This window comes from Gopherus evgoodei, chromosome 13, assembly GCF_007399415.2.
Source record: "Gopherus evgoodei ecotype Sinaloan lineage chromosome 13, rGopEvg1_v1.p, whole genome shotgun sequence".
Taxonomy (NCBI): Eukaryota; Metazoa; Chordata; order Testudines; family Testudinidae; genus Gopherus; species Gopherus evgoodei.
Window position 1 is genome coordinate 30,210,169 of NC_044334.1, and position 14,925 is coordinate 30,225,093.

Consider the following 14,925-nt stretch of genomic DNA (forward strand, 5'->3'; position numbering starts at 1 on the left):
TGCAAGTGGCTGCAACATGCTTTTCAAACGGAGGGGGTGGGGTGGAGTGTGACAGGGAATGTGTTGTGTGTATGCGAGGGGAGAGAAAGTGGGTTTTGGGGGGGCTGAGAGCACGTCAGCATGCTGTCATGTAAGTTCAGACAGCAGCAGACCCCCTTTTCCCCCCACCCACCTCACACACAACCTTCCACAGTAATGGTTCGCTTTGTCCCGGAGCAGATAAGCAGCCGGCTATCAAAAAGAGCTTTGAAAGGGCATATCCGCATTCCTGCAGATTCCAAAACAGTGACAGGAGTGGCCACTTGATTTAAGGGGATTATGGGATGTTTCCAGAGGCCAATCAGAGTGCAGTAAAGCAACACCTCATTCACACTGATGCCCGGACGTTTCAGCCAAGGCACACCAAGCATTATGCTTCTCGCCGAGGTGGAGCACCAGAAGCGCTCCAGCTGCAGAGTCCAGGCACTCTGAGTGTCTTGCCAGTGTGGATGGGTCATGCGTTAGGGTGCCTGGGGCTGCTTTAATGCTCTCTAACTTGCAAGTGTAGCCAAGCCCTTAATCTAAATCTGTTCTACTGTAGTTTGAACCCATTGTTGTTTGTCCTGCCCTCTGTGGCAATAGAGGGCAAGTTTTCTCCTTCTTTCTTATTGCAGCCTTTCAAGTATCTGAAGACCACTGTCATGTCCCCCCCTTAATCTCCTCTTTCCAAACTAAACATACCCAGTTCCTTCAGCCTTTGCTCATATGGCTGCATTCCAGCCCTCTGATCTTCTTTGTCATTCACCTCTGGGTCTTTTCCAGTTTCTTCACATCCTGTCCAAGGGCAGCGAGTTATATGGGCCCATGATGCCCATGCTCCAGGAATATTCAGGGCCTGGGAGCCTAGCTCCACCAATGTTTGGGGCTGGGTCTCTCCCCCGGCCCCACCTGCTGCCCCTGCGCGCCTCCCCCAGAGTGTCTCCCAGCCCTGCCTGCTGCCCCCGGGTGATTTAAAAGGGTCCAGGGGCCCCTGGCTGCTACTGGCAGCACATCGGGGCTGAGGCAGCTTCCTGCCCACCCTCACTCTGTGCCACTTCCAGAAGCGGGTGGCATATCCCTGTGGCCCTAGGGGTGTGTGTCTCTGCATGCTGCTCCCACCCCGAGCACTGACTCTGTCTCTCGCATTGGCTGGGAACAGTGGCCAATGGGAGTGGCGGGGGCGGTGCATGTGGGCAGCGGCAGGCTGAGACCCTTGCCCCCCTCACTCCGCCTAGGAGCTGCTGCCAGAGGGGTGTGCAGTTCACTTTCGGGAGCCGCCCAAGGTAAATGCCACACCCCCCACACTCTGTCCTGCACCCCAACTCCCAGCCTGGAGTCTGCACCCCGCACCCAAACTCCCTCCCAGAGCCTTAGGCAGGTGTGGGGGGATGGGGGAGGAGGGGTGGGACTTGGAGCCATTCTGGACACCACCAAAAATTATACACACCTGCCGCCCCTGATTCTGTCTATACAGCGGTGACCAAAACTGGACACAGTACTCCAGCTGAGGCCTAACCAGCGTGGAGTAGAGTGGTACTATCACCTCCCATGACTTGCAGGCTATGCCTCTGGTAATGCAACCTGAACTTGCATTTGCTGTTTTTGCAACAGCACCACATTGCTGACTCATGCTGAGGGTGTGATTTAGCACAACTCCCAGATCCTTCCCAGCAGTGCTGCTGCCCAACCAGCTATCCCCCAGTCTGTATTTGTGCATTTGGTTTCTCTTCCCTAAGTGGAGCACCTTCCATTTGGCTTTGTTGAATTTCATTTTGTTATCTGTAGCCTAGTTCTCCAGTTTATCAAGATCACTTTGAATTTCAGTTCCTTGTGATCCAGACATCAGTGAGCGAGCCTGCAGAGAGAACTGCCAGTTAGCTCCACCCTTTGACTCTCCCAAGGTTCCCCACCTTGTCTGCCCTGCTGGATTGCGAGCTCCTGGTGGCATGGACTGTGCTTTCCCCAGGGCTCTGTTGGCTGGAGCAGGAGCAGTGACCCTTAGCAGCACGGCATGGAGCCCAGGGGGAGGCAGTGTTGCTGTCTCTGGTGGGCCTGGCACCAGAGGATGTGAAGAGCCAAAGCAGTGGCAACTAGGCCATGCAATATGTCAGGGGGGAGGAGTGGAAAGGGATTTGGGGGGTGGGAAGTGGGGGAAAGGGACCCTGTGCTTGCTGGCCTGTGCTTTCACCAGGGCAGTGGGAAGCTGTGCTGATGCAGTGCATTGCCTCTTACGGAGCCCAGCAGACCTTAAAGGACCAGGGCACAGGTCAGCTGACATTCCTTTGGGAGTGCTACCCCATGCTCCGGCCAGGCCCCCCGATGAAGGGAAGCAGCGGTGCCCTTCAGGGTGAACCCCAGGGGTTCCTGGGGATCTTGCTGGTGTGATGGAATGCCCTCTCTCCTCCCCCACCAAGGCAGAGCATCTCGCTGCCTGTGCCAGGCTCTGTTATGCCTGTTACAGGTGCTGCGCACCAGCTCACAGCTAGAACCACCCACTGGATCTAGCTGCCTTCTTCAAATGCTCTGCAAACAGTGCTCCCCCTGGTGACCTTGGAGGGCTGCAGAGTCCTGCAGGAGGCGCTTTGACATCACAGATACCGATACCCTGCTTCATACTAATCTGCCTGCTTATTTGGTTTCTCTCCCCAGGTCTGGCACCAGCGACCCCTACTGCATTGTGAAAGTCGACAACGAGGTGGTAGCCAGGTGAGTGTGCCGTGCTGGGGGCCCTGGGGATGGGCCAGGCCAGCACAGTCAAGGAAGGGCACTGGCACTGCTGGGGTTCGATGCTGGGTGACGTGGCCCAGTGCGATACAGACTGGTGTGCAGAGCAAAGCGCTGGTCTCCGCTCACTCAGCTGTCTCTGCAGGCGTTGATTTCCTGGGGGGTCTGCACCTTGCTGAGAAGGGCCTAGCCCTTGCTCATGGCTTCCGTGTATTTGGGAACAGGGTTAAAGCCCATTGCGTCCCACCACCATCAGGGGATGGAGCCATATTGGAGCCTGGCCACCTGCCCCCAGCATGGTTACCTTGGCAGTGCTGATGGGGTCTCTGGCTGGCTGCATTGGGGCGGATGTGCTGTTTGTAGGGCTCGCACCCCTGGCCCACCTGCTGCAGGAGACAGCCTTTAAACTGGAGCCATACCATGCTCTAGCCTTACTGGAGTCAGCCAGCCAACGCCTGGGATCACGTGACCTAGCAGGTCCTTAACCACTGGGTGGAGGTCTCCAGCCACAGAGACTCGAGAATCTCATCCACGCCAAGGAGCTTATCAAGGGCTGAGCAGTTACCTGGCCCATCCTGCATTAGGGGAGTAAGCTGCAAGCTCAGCTGTTTGTCCTGTTACTATCAGCAGCCTCCGGCCCAGTGCTGAGTGGGTCACGTTGGCTGGGTCTCCCCCGCTGTGCCCTGAGAAGGGGTGGGTGAAATATTGTCCTGCAGCTCTGGGGATCGGTTGTAATCCAGACCTCGAGGGGGAAATGACAGGACCCCAGGACCAAGGAGGGAAGGGTGATCTTGTGGATAAGGCCCAGGCCGGGACTTAGCAGTTTTGGGTTCTAACCCCGGCTCTGTCGCTGACACACTGGGCAAGTCACTTATGGCAGATTTTCAAATGTGATCACATATTTCAGTGTTCGATTCTGGGTGCCCAATTTGTAACACCTGGAGCCTGCTTCTCAGAGGTGCTGGGGCCTGCAGTACCTCCAGCAGTCAGGCCCGGAATGTGTTAGATCGGGCAGCCAAAAACTAGCTGCAACTTCTGAAAATGCAGGTCTGTGTTGCTCTGTGACTCAGTTTTCCATCTGTGGAGTGGGGATAATGACATGGGGATGATGACACTGCCTGCCTCCTGCTCATTAGCCTGTGCAAGGGGCTTTGAGATTCTGGGATGAGAGGCGCTGGAGCATGAACAGTGGGGGAGCTCTCTGAGCTCAGCAGGTGCCTTTCTCTCCAGCGTGTCTGCTCAGGCCAGAGAGGACCCCATGAGGGATGATGTGCCCAGCGTCACATTGCACAGAGGAATCAACTCCAGGCCCAACTGTCTCTCCTTGTTCCCCACCCTAACTCTGCCTGTCCTAGGCTGGCTGCTGAGAGCATGCTCTCACGCTGCTCTGTTCACCATGATGACTCTTATCTCTGTGCTCCCCTACCCCACACTGCGCCTCCCTGTGGCGTGGAGCCCTTTCTGCTCTCCCACTTGCTGGCTCCCAGAGCCCACAGGGTGAGAAGGGCGATGGGGCTGCAGCCACAGGTGCGTGGCCAGGTGGGGGTGGCAATGCTGTGCCATTGCGTGAGGCCATCGGGCGTGGTTGCTTGAACCAGCCCTGGTTATAGCTGCATTTGGTGGTTTCTAGCTGCATACAGCCCCCTGCTTGCTCTCTGGACAGAGGAGACTCTCCCCTCTGATTCCCTGGGGGCGGGCAGCATCCTCCGGGCTGAGCTCTCTCCCTCTGCCCCTCTGGTTCTCCACCCTGCCCCCGTGATTGCTGTGGTGCTCCAAGTCCCTCAGCAAGTCCCACTGCTCTGGAGCTAGCCAGTGATGAAATGGTTACTATGGAGAACTCCATAAATTATTCCCCCTTCTGGAGAGATGGCAGCCAGCTGGCCGGGTGCTTGCTGGAGGGGAGGGAGGGAGTATCTGGCCAGAGGTGTGGGGGTGAGCGCAGGAGAGCAATACAGGGTCAGGGGCCTGGGTCCTCCAGCTTCATCCATGGTCCCTCACACATGGCCCAGCACATCTCCCTCCCTCTCTTCTCTTCCACTCTCTCTCTCTCTCTCCCCTTCTTCTTAATCACTCCTCTGCCCCTCCCCCAGCTTTCATTTCCTGAGCCGTCCCAGACCTGGCCCAGGCTCATCGCCAGCCCTGCTGCCACTGCACGGTTCTCCCCACTGGGAAGCCACCCCGTGTCCTGCTCATAATGCCAGGGGAGAATGAAAACAACCTCCTGCTCCTTGGAACTGCCACATCCCGACCAGCACTGGGACTGGTGTCTGCGGGGAAAGCTTGGTCCAGGAATGTCTTTCAGGGGGTGGGGGGCTTGCAAACTCTGGATCCAGACCTTTCTTTCCAGGCCTTTGGAACTGGGAGTTTGTTCTCAGCCCAGCACCAAGGCTGCGTTCCTCATTCGCTCGGGCACCGTGGAGCTCTCCTGGAAGCACTCTCCATCCATGCACAGCCAGGCAGCTAGCTCCTCTCTTTGCCTGGAAAGGACAGTTTTGCAGCCTTCAGCTCAGCTCCGTGTGATGAGGTTGGGGACTGGGATTTCCATGGGTGTGGGACTCACACACTGGAGGCCAGCAGAGCATCTCCCCTCTGCAGGGTGCAGCAGTTGGTTTCCCCTGAATCCGATCCCAAGGCTGCAGAATCTCCAGCCTTTTGCTAGCTGAGAGACTTTGGAGCTGCTCGCTCTGAATGTGAATCCCCAAGCCCTGGGAAATGAGATGGGGAGCTGGGAAGTCATGAACTCTAGCTCCAGCTCAGTCACCCACTTGCTGTGTCCCCTTGGGCAAGCTGGTTAATCTCTCTGGGCTAAATTAATTCCTGCTGTGTTTTCATGAACCACAGCGGATGAGTTTGGCCCTCTGTGCCTCAGTTTCCCCATCTGTAAAATGGGGATAATGATGCTTCCCTGCTGCTGGGGGCTCAGGAGGGCTGACTGGCTCATGTCTGCATGGCACCTTGATGCTGTAAATTGCTGCAGAGGTGCTGAACTCTGTTATTGAACTCTGTTATTTTACTCTTACTTTCAGTGGGGTGTGAGCCAACTGCAGCATCCACCTCGCTGGAGGTGAGGGCACTGAAGCCAGCCAGTGCGGAGGTTTCCATGGGTATCAGGGCCTTGCCATTGCTCCTGAAAGACATTCAGATGGGTTTGAGGAGAGACTGAGCTGAGAGGATTTCTCCTGGGCCCAGGAAACTATTAACTGGGGTGGGGAGGGTGCACAGGCCCTGACGCTGGTGTGGCAAAGGTGATTGTACAGTCTTCCCCAGCTCATGCTCCCCCCTTCCCCCCTCATCACGCTGGACTGAAGCAGCAGTAAAGCCATCCCCAGGTCTGGAAGTCCCCAGGGGTGTGTGTCACACGCAGTGACTGCCTTGGGCCAGCAGCCTGCTGCAGAAAAGGAGGCTCTGAGAGCATGCTGTGGGACTGCCAGAACTGGGAGCTGCAGTTTGCTTGAGCCGTGCCTGACCAGCTGTGTGGGTTTGATCTCCAGCAAATATGGCAGGCTTGTGATGTCGCATGGGCTGGGCAGCCTTTGGGTGGCTACGCCAGGACTGGTGTGTGTGCCTGGCGCTGTACATGTTGGCAGTATCTGGGTGCGTGTGCTTGTGAGTTGGCACTTGTGTAGCTGTGTGTGTTGGTGGGGGCTGTTTGCTGCTGGGGATATGTGTTGGCAGTAGCTGCGTGGCTGATTGTTGGTAACATTTACGTCCCTTTGGCTCTATGTGTGTGTGTGTGTGTGTGTGCTGGCTGTAGTTCTGTGCGTCAGTGGACGCTGCATGCCTCTGGCAGGGGCTGTGTGTACCTCTGTGCGTTTGGTGAGTCCACGTGCGTGGCACATGCTCTTGATTCTTGGAGCTGTGGGGTCCGGATGGCATCTGTGACAGACTGGGGTGATCTCTCAATCACCGAGCAGGGCCAGAACCTCTGCCTCTCCTTCCACAGCCCTTGGGATAAAGCAGCTAGAGTAAATCTGCCCCAGAGGGCACCCCCAGGGATAGAGACTGAGCCTGTAGTTCCCACAGTGACGGCTGGGTCCACCGCTGTGATCCCTCTCACAACCCTCTTCACTGCTCCGTGACCCACAATGCTGACTCGGCTCCTGCAAGCCTGATTGCCTTGTGCAGGGGGGTGGTCCCGGCCCTGGCATTGACTTCACCTGCCCCTGTGGTCTGCTTGCAGGACTGCTACCGTGTGGAAGAACCTGAATCCCTTCTGGGGGGAGGAGTACACCCTTCACCTGCCCATGGGCTTCCACAGTCTCGCCTTCTACGTGCTGGATGAGGACACCATTGGGTAAGAGGGGAGGGCTGGGAAGGTCATGGGGGGCTGCTTCTGAGTCTGGAGAGGACCCTGGGTCTGGCTGGGGCTCAGAGCGCTAATGACGTGCAGTGGGTCTTACTGAGCCAGGCTCTGCTTGGAACAATGGATCTGCCCCTGGGTTCTGGTGCCACACGCTGGCCCATCCTTTCCCTGGGACTGGCCCCTCTGCCAGCCATGCTGACTCAGCAGCACACAGGCAGTAGGATTATTAGAGTATTTACTTGCCCTAATTCCCTCACAAATACCCCCTTCCATCCCCCACCCAAGGGCTCCTTCACAGTCAGGGCATCTGAGCTTGGGGCTGGCTGGGCCATTGGCTTGCCTCAGGGATGGCTGTGGGAGAAGCCCATGGAGGAGGAATTATCTGCTTCCCAGGACTGGTTTCTCCAGGACCTCGTGGACGAGGCACAGGACGGGCTTCAAGAGATGTAGGCTCTCTGATGCTCCCATGAGGAGCTCCCTACTGTAACGACGGCCGTAGATAGACACAGACAGTCGGTTTCTTTGGTGGGGCTGTGCAGAGCAAAGCACGGATGGCCCTGAACAGCTGGGGTGATGCGAGGAAGCCTGTTGACGTGGATTGGCCCCGGATACCCTGCTCCTTGGCCGTGCAGGGCAGTTAATTTCAGGCACTCTCTGCCCAGATCTGGCTCTCTTTCCTTGCAGGCACGATGATGTCATTGGCAAAATATCGCTCAGCAAAGAATGGATTTCGTCGAACCCGCGAGGTGGGTGCTGGGGCACTGGGGCTGCAGCGTGTCTTATGAAGGCAGCGCAGCAGGCACCAGACTGGCAATTTATGGGCCATTCCGCAAGGCCTGGGTTTGCCAATTTCAGAAAACCTAAGACCCTCGCCGTGCCCCCCCCCCGCTCCCTGTCCCGCCTCTTCCTGAGGCCCCATCCCCACTCCTCCGTCACTTGCTAACTCTCCCCCACCATCGCTCACTCACTGATTTTCACCGGGCTGGGGCAGGGGATTTGAGTGCGGGAGGGAGGGAGAGCTCCAGCTGGGGGTGCACCTGGGGTGGGGCCAGGGATGAGGGGTTTGGGGTGCAGGAGGGGATGCCAAGCTGGGGCCAAGGGGCGCAGGAGGGGGTGTAGAGTGCAGGCTCTGGCAAGGATTTGGGTGCGGGAGAGGGCTCCAAGCTGGGCCAGGGGGTTGGGGCATGGGACAGGATTTGGAGTGCGGGCTCTGGGAGGCACTGATGTCAGGTGGCCCCTTAAATAGCAGCCACATCAGGCTGCCCTAGCATTTCCTGGGTCTCAGAGGCTGCTCGATCTGCCGTGAATCCTGGACACATGGCACAAGTGATACACACACCCCACTGCTCCCCCTGGCTTACTGCTCCCCCTGGCTCACTGCTTCCCTAGCAGAGCCCAAATCACAGCAGCTCTAGGGAGAGTGCTGCTGCAGGCCCCTTCCTCCTCTCCCCATTGTTTGCAATACCTTCCAGCCCCTCTCCTTCGTGCCCCCCAGTTTGGCCACTGGCTGGTGCCTCCACACCCAACTGCTGCCCGACTCTGCTCGGACCCATTCCCAGGGAGAGCAGACCAACTTTAGCCCCATGCTTCTGCGCAGCCCATTCATCCCAGGAGGAGACTGACCAGGCCACGGCCCCTTACCTGCTTGCCGCATGGTCCTGAGACGAGCCCAGCACAGCAGCCCCCGTGAAGTGAGCTACTGGGCCCGGGGCAGGCAGTGGCAGCTTGCCCTGGCCCCCTCCCCTACTGGTGGCTGCATGCGGCCCCTGGGGAGCTGGGCTGGCTCTTCTCTCTGTGGGCTGGGTAGGAAGGGGGCTGAAGGCACTTCCTAAAGGCCACAAAACCCGCTCTGTAGGGAGCCCCCGGCCACCCTGGCGGCTGCTGCCCAGGGTTAACCCTGCCGGCCCCAGCCTGCCGCTGGGTGCCTTTCCCAGCCCCTCCACAGGGATCCACCCCCTGCCTGCCAGGCTCACACCACCCCTGAGCTCTACAAAGAGAGCTGCTACAAGCCTCCTTCACCCCCGCCACCAACCGAACTTTTAATGGCCTGGGCAGCGATGCAGACTGGAGCTGCCAGGGTCCCTTTTCGACTGGGCCTTCCAGTCAAAAACCGGACGCCTGGCAACCCCAGTGAGGCCTGGCTCAGATCCTAGCCTCCCCCAGAGAGGAGGGCCCTGGCGTGTACCCAGCTTAGCTAGTTTGTCACTAGATTTAGTGATTTTTTGGTTTCCCTAACAAGAAAGTAAATGACCGGTGAGAAATCTAGTGACTCACTGCCAATGACAGTGACGTTCAGAGAAAGACGTCACCAACATGTATAGTCACAAAATCATTCACAAGCAGCTCAATAGCGTTAATAAAATCCATTCCATGCTCTTCTTCCTATGTTCTGTTGCACACCCAGTTAATGTCATTGCGTCTCCATGGAGCATATCCATGGAAGGAATCACATTCCAGGGCTTCTCGGGCTGAGATCACTATAATCCGCATGCGAGGAAAATAAATTTGTGGAGGCTAATTAAATAGTTTGCTAAAGCCAGGCACACTTTGGAGAGAGCACCAGGCCCAGGACGTGTTTTTACCCAGATGTGTTCTTTCTCGCTGCTGCGTAGTAAGTAGCACAGCCTGTGATGCAGGGAAAGATGGCTAATGAAGTGGGCTGGGCGGGGGAAGCAGGTTAGCCAGCGAGGAGAGCCACATGGATGGACAGTGGGTGGGATGAGACAGGGCCATGTGTCCCAATGGGGTGGGGGGACACTGTGCCCCCCAAGATGAAGCCCTTACTGAAGGATCAAAGGTGGAGCTAGCTTGATTTCAATTCCCCTTTGCCCCTTCCCCTGGAAGCAGGAGGAAGGTGTCCGGCTGGTGGAGTTTTATTTTTTAAATCTACTTTCTTGGCTCCCTGCAGTGTGAGCTCAGGTGAGGCAAATGCCCTCCTCCCCCTAGCTCTGGGCTCTCCCTTCCACTAGCCTGTGAGCACAAATCCAGGCGGCAAGGAAGGGAGGCTCAGCTGAAATTAACCAACCGCAGCCATGCTGGGCTGCCGTGTACAGAGCACCCTTCCCGCTGAGCAGAGGGCGCCCTCCTGACAGTGACCATGTATTGCTGTACTTGTTTCTGGTATGCAACCGAATGTAGGAGGAGAGCACGGAGTGGGTTTTATTAACACCGTTGAGCTGCTTGTGAATGAGTTTGGGACTGTACTTGCCTCTGTGTGTGTATATATATGTATATAAAATTCTCTGTTGAATTCTCTGGAAATCTTGTTTGGTGACATTTTTTGACTCCTTTTGAGAGATTCAACAGCTACATCTAGCGACTTTTCAGGGTTGTCTGGTGACTTCCTGCTTTGTGGAATTGGCAGCACCCCCCAGCAGCCCAGAGTGGCAGGGTAACAGCAGGTGGAGAGGGCAGGTCATCTGGCAGCATTGTCCCAGTGTTGCTGACTCTCCAGCTGTTGTTTGGCACCCAAGTCCCTGCTCTTGGAGTCACGTGGTTACGAAAGAATCTCCACTTGCCTTTTCAAAAGAAAAGTGGTTTTCTCGCTTTTGCTGCTTTGGGGAAAAGGCTGCAAGTGCCATCCAAGCGCACCCGGAAGACGAGGGAAGAGACCCCCTGGCTATTGTGATAGTTTTGTAGATCTCCTGATTTTAAACCAATCTTGTGATTTTGGGGAGCTAGGGGGCTGACTTGTGATTTTTGAAAGTTTGGGGCTGGCCATTCTGCGGATAACACCCCTAAGGTCTCTGCCGTAGCATGGAGTGGGGGCTGCGCAGGGATCACACGTGGCCAGCATGGCAGCTGGCCTGCTGCGTCAGCCCCCCAAGGTGGGTGGGTCAGGGAGAGGCAGGCTGCTAGTTACAGACTCCTCCGCCATTGCAGGGATTGACAGCTGGATCAACCTGACGCACGTGGACCCCAATGAAGAGGTTCAGGGAGAGATCTGCCTGGAGCTGAAGGTGCTAGAGGAGCCCCAGAAGAGGGCCCTGCACTGCCATGTCATTGAAGCCAGGTAGGAGTAGATGGCTCCTGTATCTCCCACCCTCCTCTCTATCTTCCTCCATAGTGGTCTCCCCTTTCCTCCCTCCCCTCCCCTCCTCAGCCCAGGTGCCTCTCCAAGCCCCAGCAAAGAGCTCTCCCTTCCAGGATGGTGCGACAGGTGCCTGAGACAGGTCCAGCTAGTCCGGTCCCTCCAGGCAGGAGGCATGGTGCTGCCGGCCAGCTTGTGGGACCAAGGCTGGGGGCAGGGGCTAAGATGACAGGGGGTTGCTCTAGGCCTGCTTCAGTTCCTTTGCTCAGTGCCACAGCCCTTCCCCCTGGTCTGGGTTGCACAACACCACGCGACAGAGACACCCACTTCATCCTGGGGACTGGCAGCCTGAGACCTGGCCTGGCACAGGAGTCCAGTAAACCCCAGGCCAGTGCGACGCCTCGTGGCTTTAGGCTGAGTTGAGATATTAACGCATCTGTCTATCTGATGTCTGTCACCCTGGCATTTGGGCAGTTTGGCATGGTGCCTGGATGGCACAGCGATGGGCGCACATGAGTGCATAGCCATGGATGGCGATTCCCACAGAATGACGCGCCTGCGTTTGGTGGGCAGTGACCCATTCTGAGGTTATCCCAAACCAGCCGCAGTCAGGGCGGGGCTTGTTACCAAGCTGGAGGTGGGCAGGCACACGTCTCACCTCCTGTTAGGGGAGGAGGAGATAGCTCAAGAGGGAGCGAGACCGGGGCAAAGGGAGGTGTGCCCAGCACCCATCTGCCACTGAGCTGCCAGGGTGAGCTCTCCCTGATCAGTGGCCATGGGGACTCACGCCCTCCTTCCCACACACATGCTCCGTGCCCACTTCTGAGATGTGGAATGGTGCCAGTAGAGGCTGCTGTACTGGCACTGATGGGAGAAAATGGGCAGCGTGACCCAACCCAAACTTAACAGCACCGCTTCCTTCCCCATGGTGTGTCAGGTTACTGCAGCTGCTGCTCTGCTCTGTTCTATCTGCATTCAATACAGTGGAATAATTGGGGTTGAAATTCTTTTCCTTCCTCATCCATCTGGCACAATTCCTATAGCAAGAGTAAAGAGCTCAAGGTCCTTTTCAGGCCCTGCTTCCCTTCTGCTGGCAAATATTGATATTCCAGTAGCCCTTAAAGACCCCAGCGGAGATCATAAGAATGGCCCTACTGGGTCAGACCAAAGGTCCATCTAGCCCAGTATCCTGTCTGCCGACAGTGGCCAATTCCAGGTGCCCCAAAGGGAATGAACAGAACAGGGAATCATCAAATGATCCATGTCCTGTCACCCAATCCCAGCGTCTGGCAAACAGAGGCTAGGGACACCATCCCTGCCCAGCTTGGCTAATAGCCACTGATGGACCTATCTTCCGTGAATCTATCTAGCACCCTTTCGAACCCCGTTATAGTCTTGGCCTTCACAACACCCTCTGGCAAGGAGTTCCACAGGTTGACGGTGTGTTGGGGGAAAAAATACTTTCTTGTGTTTGTTTTAAACTTGCTACCTAGTAATTTCATTGGGTGACCCCTTGTTCTTGTGTTATGAGAAATAGTAAATAACACTTCCTTATTTACTTTCTCTCTACCACTCATGATTTTATAGACCTCTATCATACCCCCCCTTAGTCACCTCTTTTCCAAGCTGAAAAGTCCAAGTCTTATTAATCTCTCCTCATACAGAAGCCGTTCCATACCCCTAATCATTTTTGTTGCCCTTTTCTGAACCTTTTCCAATTCCAATATATCTTTTTTGAAATGGGGCGACCACATCTGCACTCAGTATTCAAGGTGTGGACGTACCATGGATTTATATAGAGGCAATATGATATTTTCTGTCTTATTATCTATCCTTTTCTTGATGATTCCCAACATTCGGTTTGCTTGTTTGCTGCTGCACATTGAGTGGATGTTTTCAGAGAACTATCCACAATGACTCCAAGATCTCTTTCTTGAATGGTAACAGCTAATTTAGTCCACATCACTGAATATGTATAGTTAGGATTATGAGATTAGGGTCCCACTGTGCAAAGTGCTGGCTGCACACAAAGCTCCCAAACAGCTCACCATCTAAAGACAAGGGGGAGGGATAGCTCAGTGGTTTGAGTATTGGCCTGCTAAACCCGGGGTTGTGAGTTCAATCCTTGAGGGAGCCATTTAGGGATCTGGGGCAAAAATCTGTCTGCAGATTAGTCCTGCTTTGAGCAGGGGGTTGGACTAGATACCTCCTGAGGTCCCTTTGAGCCCTGAGATTCTATAATCCAGGCATTACTTGTGATTATCCCTGTTTTACAGATGGCAGCACTGATTAAGTGACATGCCCATGGCAGAGCAGGGAATTGAACCCAGGGCTCATGAATACCAGGCCACAAGCCTGTCATTTCTCTCTAAAGCATTTAGGTAATGCAAAGACAAGAACCAGGTGCCCCACTAGGAATGGAGAGGAAAGGCTTTTATCGATGTTGTTTAAATCTCCCTCTAAAATCCCATTCTCGCTGTGAAGCTGACGAGAGGTTCTTGCCTGAGCTGTGCTTTCGGGAAGTGGCACTGCGACGTGTGAGGGCTCTGTCCGGGCGGGTGAAGAGATGAGATGGTGGGAGACAAACAACTCAGTTTCATAAATGTGATAGAGGAAAGAGATCCTCCCCCTATCCTGCTCCCAGCACCAGCTGATTTAGAGCTCAGGAAAGGGGGGCAGTGCCGGTGCATAGTGTGGGCAGGAGTTATGCACCCTTCCCAGCACAGCTGTGCCAGTGTCCTGGTGTCACCTCCAGAGGTACCAGCATTATGAGGCACCTCGTGACCACCTGCCCTTGGTGTGAGGAAGTCTTGCCTATGCCTGCCAGAGGTCAGGTCCCCGACGCCACCAGCCTTGGGCAATACAAGCCCACCCCTCTTAGCCTTCACGGGTTCTGTTGACCCTTCGCAGGTTAGCAATAGGCACCTGCCAGCCCTCCCCCGAGCCCTCTGAGTGCCCACCCGGAGTGTCCCGCTTCTGTTCTACTGGCCACACTCTGTATTCACAGACGCTACTCCCAAAGGAACAGTGCATCCCCAGCTTGCCAGCTACACCTGAGATCACAGTTCTGCTCAACTCTCAGCACTTAGATATGTTTATAGTGTAAACAAGCCAAAGTCTCCCAAACAAAGAGTAGAGATTTCAAATAATTGCAAGAAGATGTAACTGGAAACAAATGGTTACATATAAAATAAACTCATAACATGCATTCTAGAAGCTTGACTTAACGAACTAGATATTCTCCCCAAAGTCCTTCCAGTGTTTTTCAGTGACAGTTTGCTGTGATCTTTGTACCATGAGACAAGTCACACGGTCAACTTGCTTCCTTGGGGAAAGATTCATAGGGTTACCTCTGCCCTCCCTCCTTCTATACTCCAATGACCCATTGTCATTACTTGTAAACAGGATGCCCCCTGCTGGTTGGTTTTTCCTATATGCTTCTTTCTTGTAGATTTTTGCAAGCTCTTGATTAGGACCTGGCTCCATATGCAGATAGACCTCTAATGTGAAGCGCACAATGCCCAGACAGAGAATCTGCTCAGTCTGTTAGCCCCTGCCTGAAAGGAATCTCTCCTGTTTATTTGCCTTAACTCCCAGGCTTTGAGAACATAATTGCCAATACGGACACACAACTCCTTAAATATTATCCATACGGCCATTTTGCAATGATTGTGATGATCACTGGGATACTAGCTCATAGTGGAGACCTCACAAGCTGCCCTTTGAACTGTTATGCCTACACCTGACCCCAGGGGTCCCTGTGAAACCCCAGGCATTACTTGTGCCCTCTGCCTGTTGGCATCAAGAGGTCTCTGGGTCACACCTACCCCTTACATTGACGCGGTGGGGT

The 14,925-nt window shown here is 55.2% G+C and overlaps 1 protein-coding gene across 4 annotated transcripts in view; it reads left to right on the forward strand.

Annotated features, from left to right (window-relative positions):
• Positions 1 to 14,925, forward strand: part of RASAL1 (RAS protein activator like 1) — a 145,797-nt gene that overhangs the window by 38,693 nt on the left and 92,179 nt on the right. For 3 of the 4 annotated variants that reach the window (XM_030582343.1, XM_030582345.1, XM_030582342.1), the window contains 4 exons: positions 2,668 to 2,724; positions 6,923 to 7,036; positions 7,730 to 7,791; positions 10,928 to 11,057. In XM_030582343.1, coding sequence (XP_030438203.1) covers positions 2,668 to 2,724; positions 6,923 to 7,036; positions 7,730 to 7,791; positions 10,928 to 11,057 — 363 coding nt within the window. Of the gene's footprint in view, positions 1 to 1,838; positions 2,065 to 2,667; positions 2,725 to 6,922; positions 7,037 to 7,729; positions 7,792 to 10,927; positions 11,058 to 14,925 lie in introns of those variants that run through there. The other variant, XM_030582344.1, reaches the window with a different exon arrangement.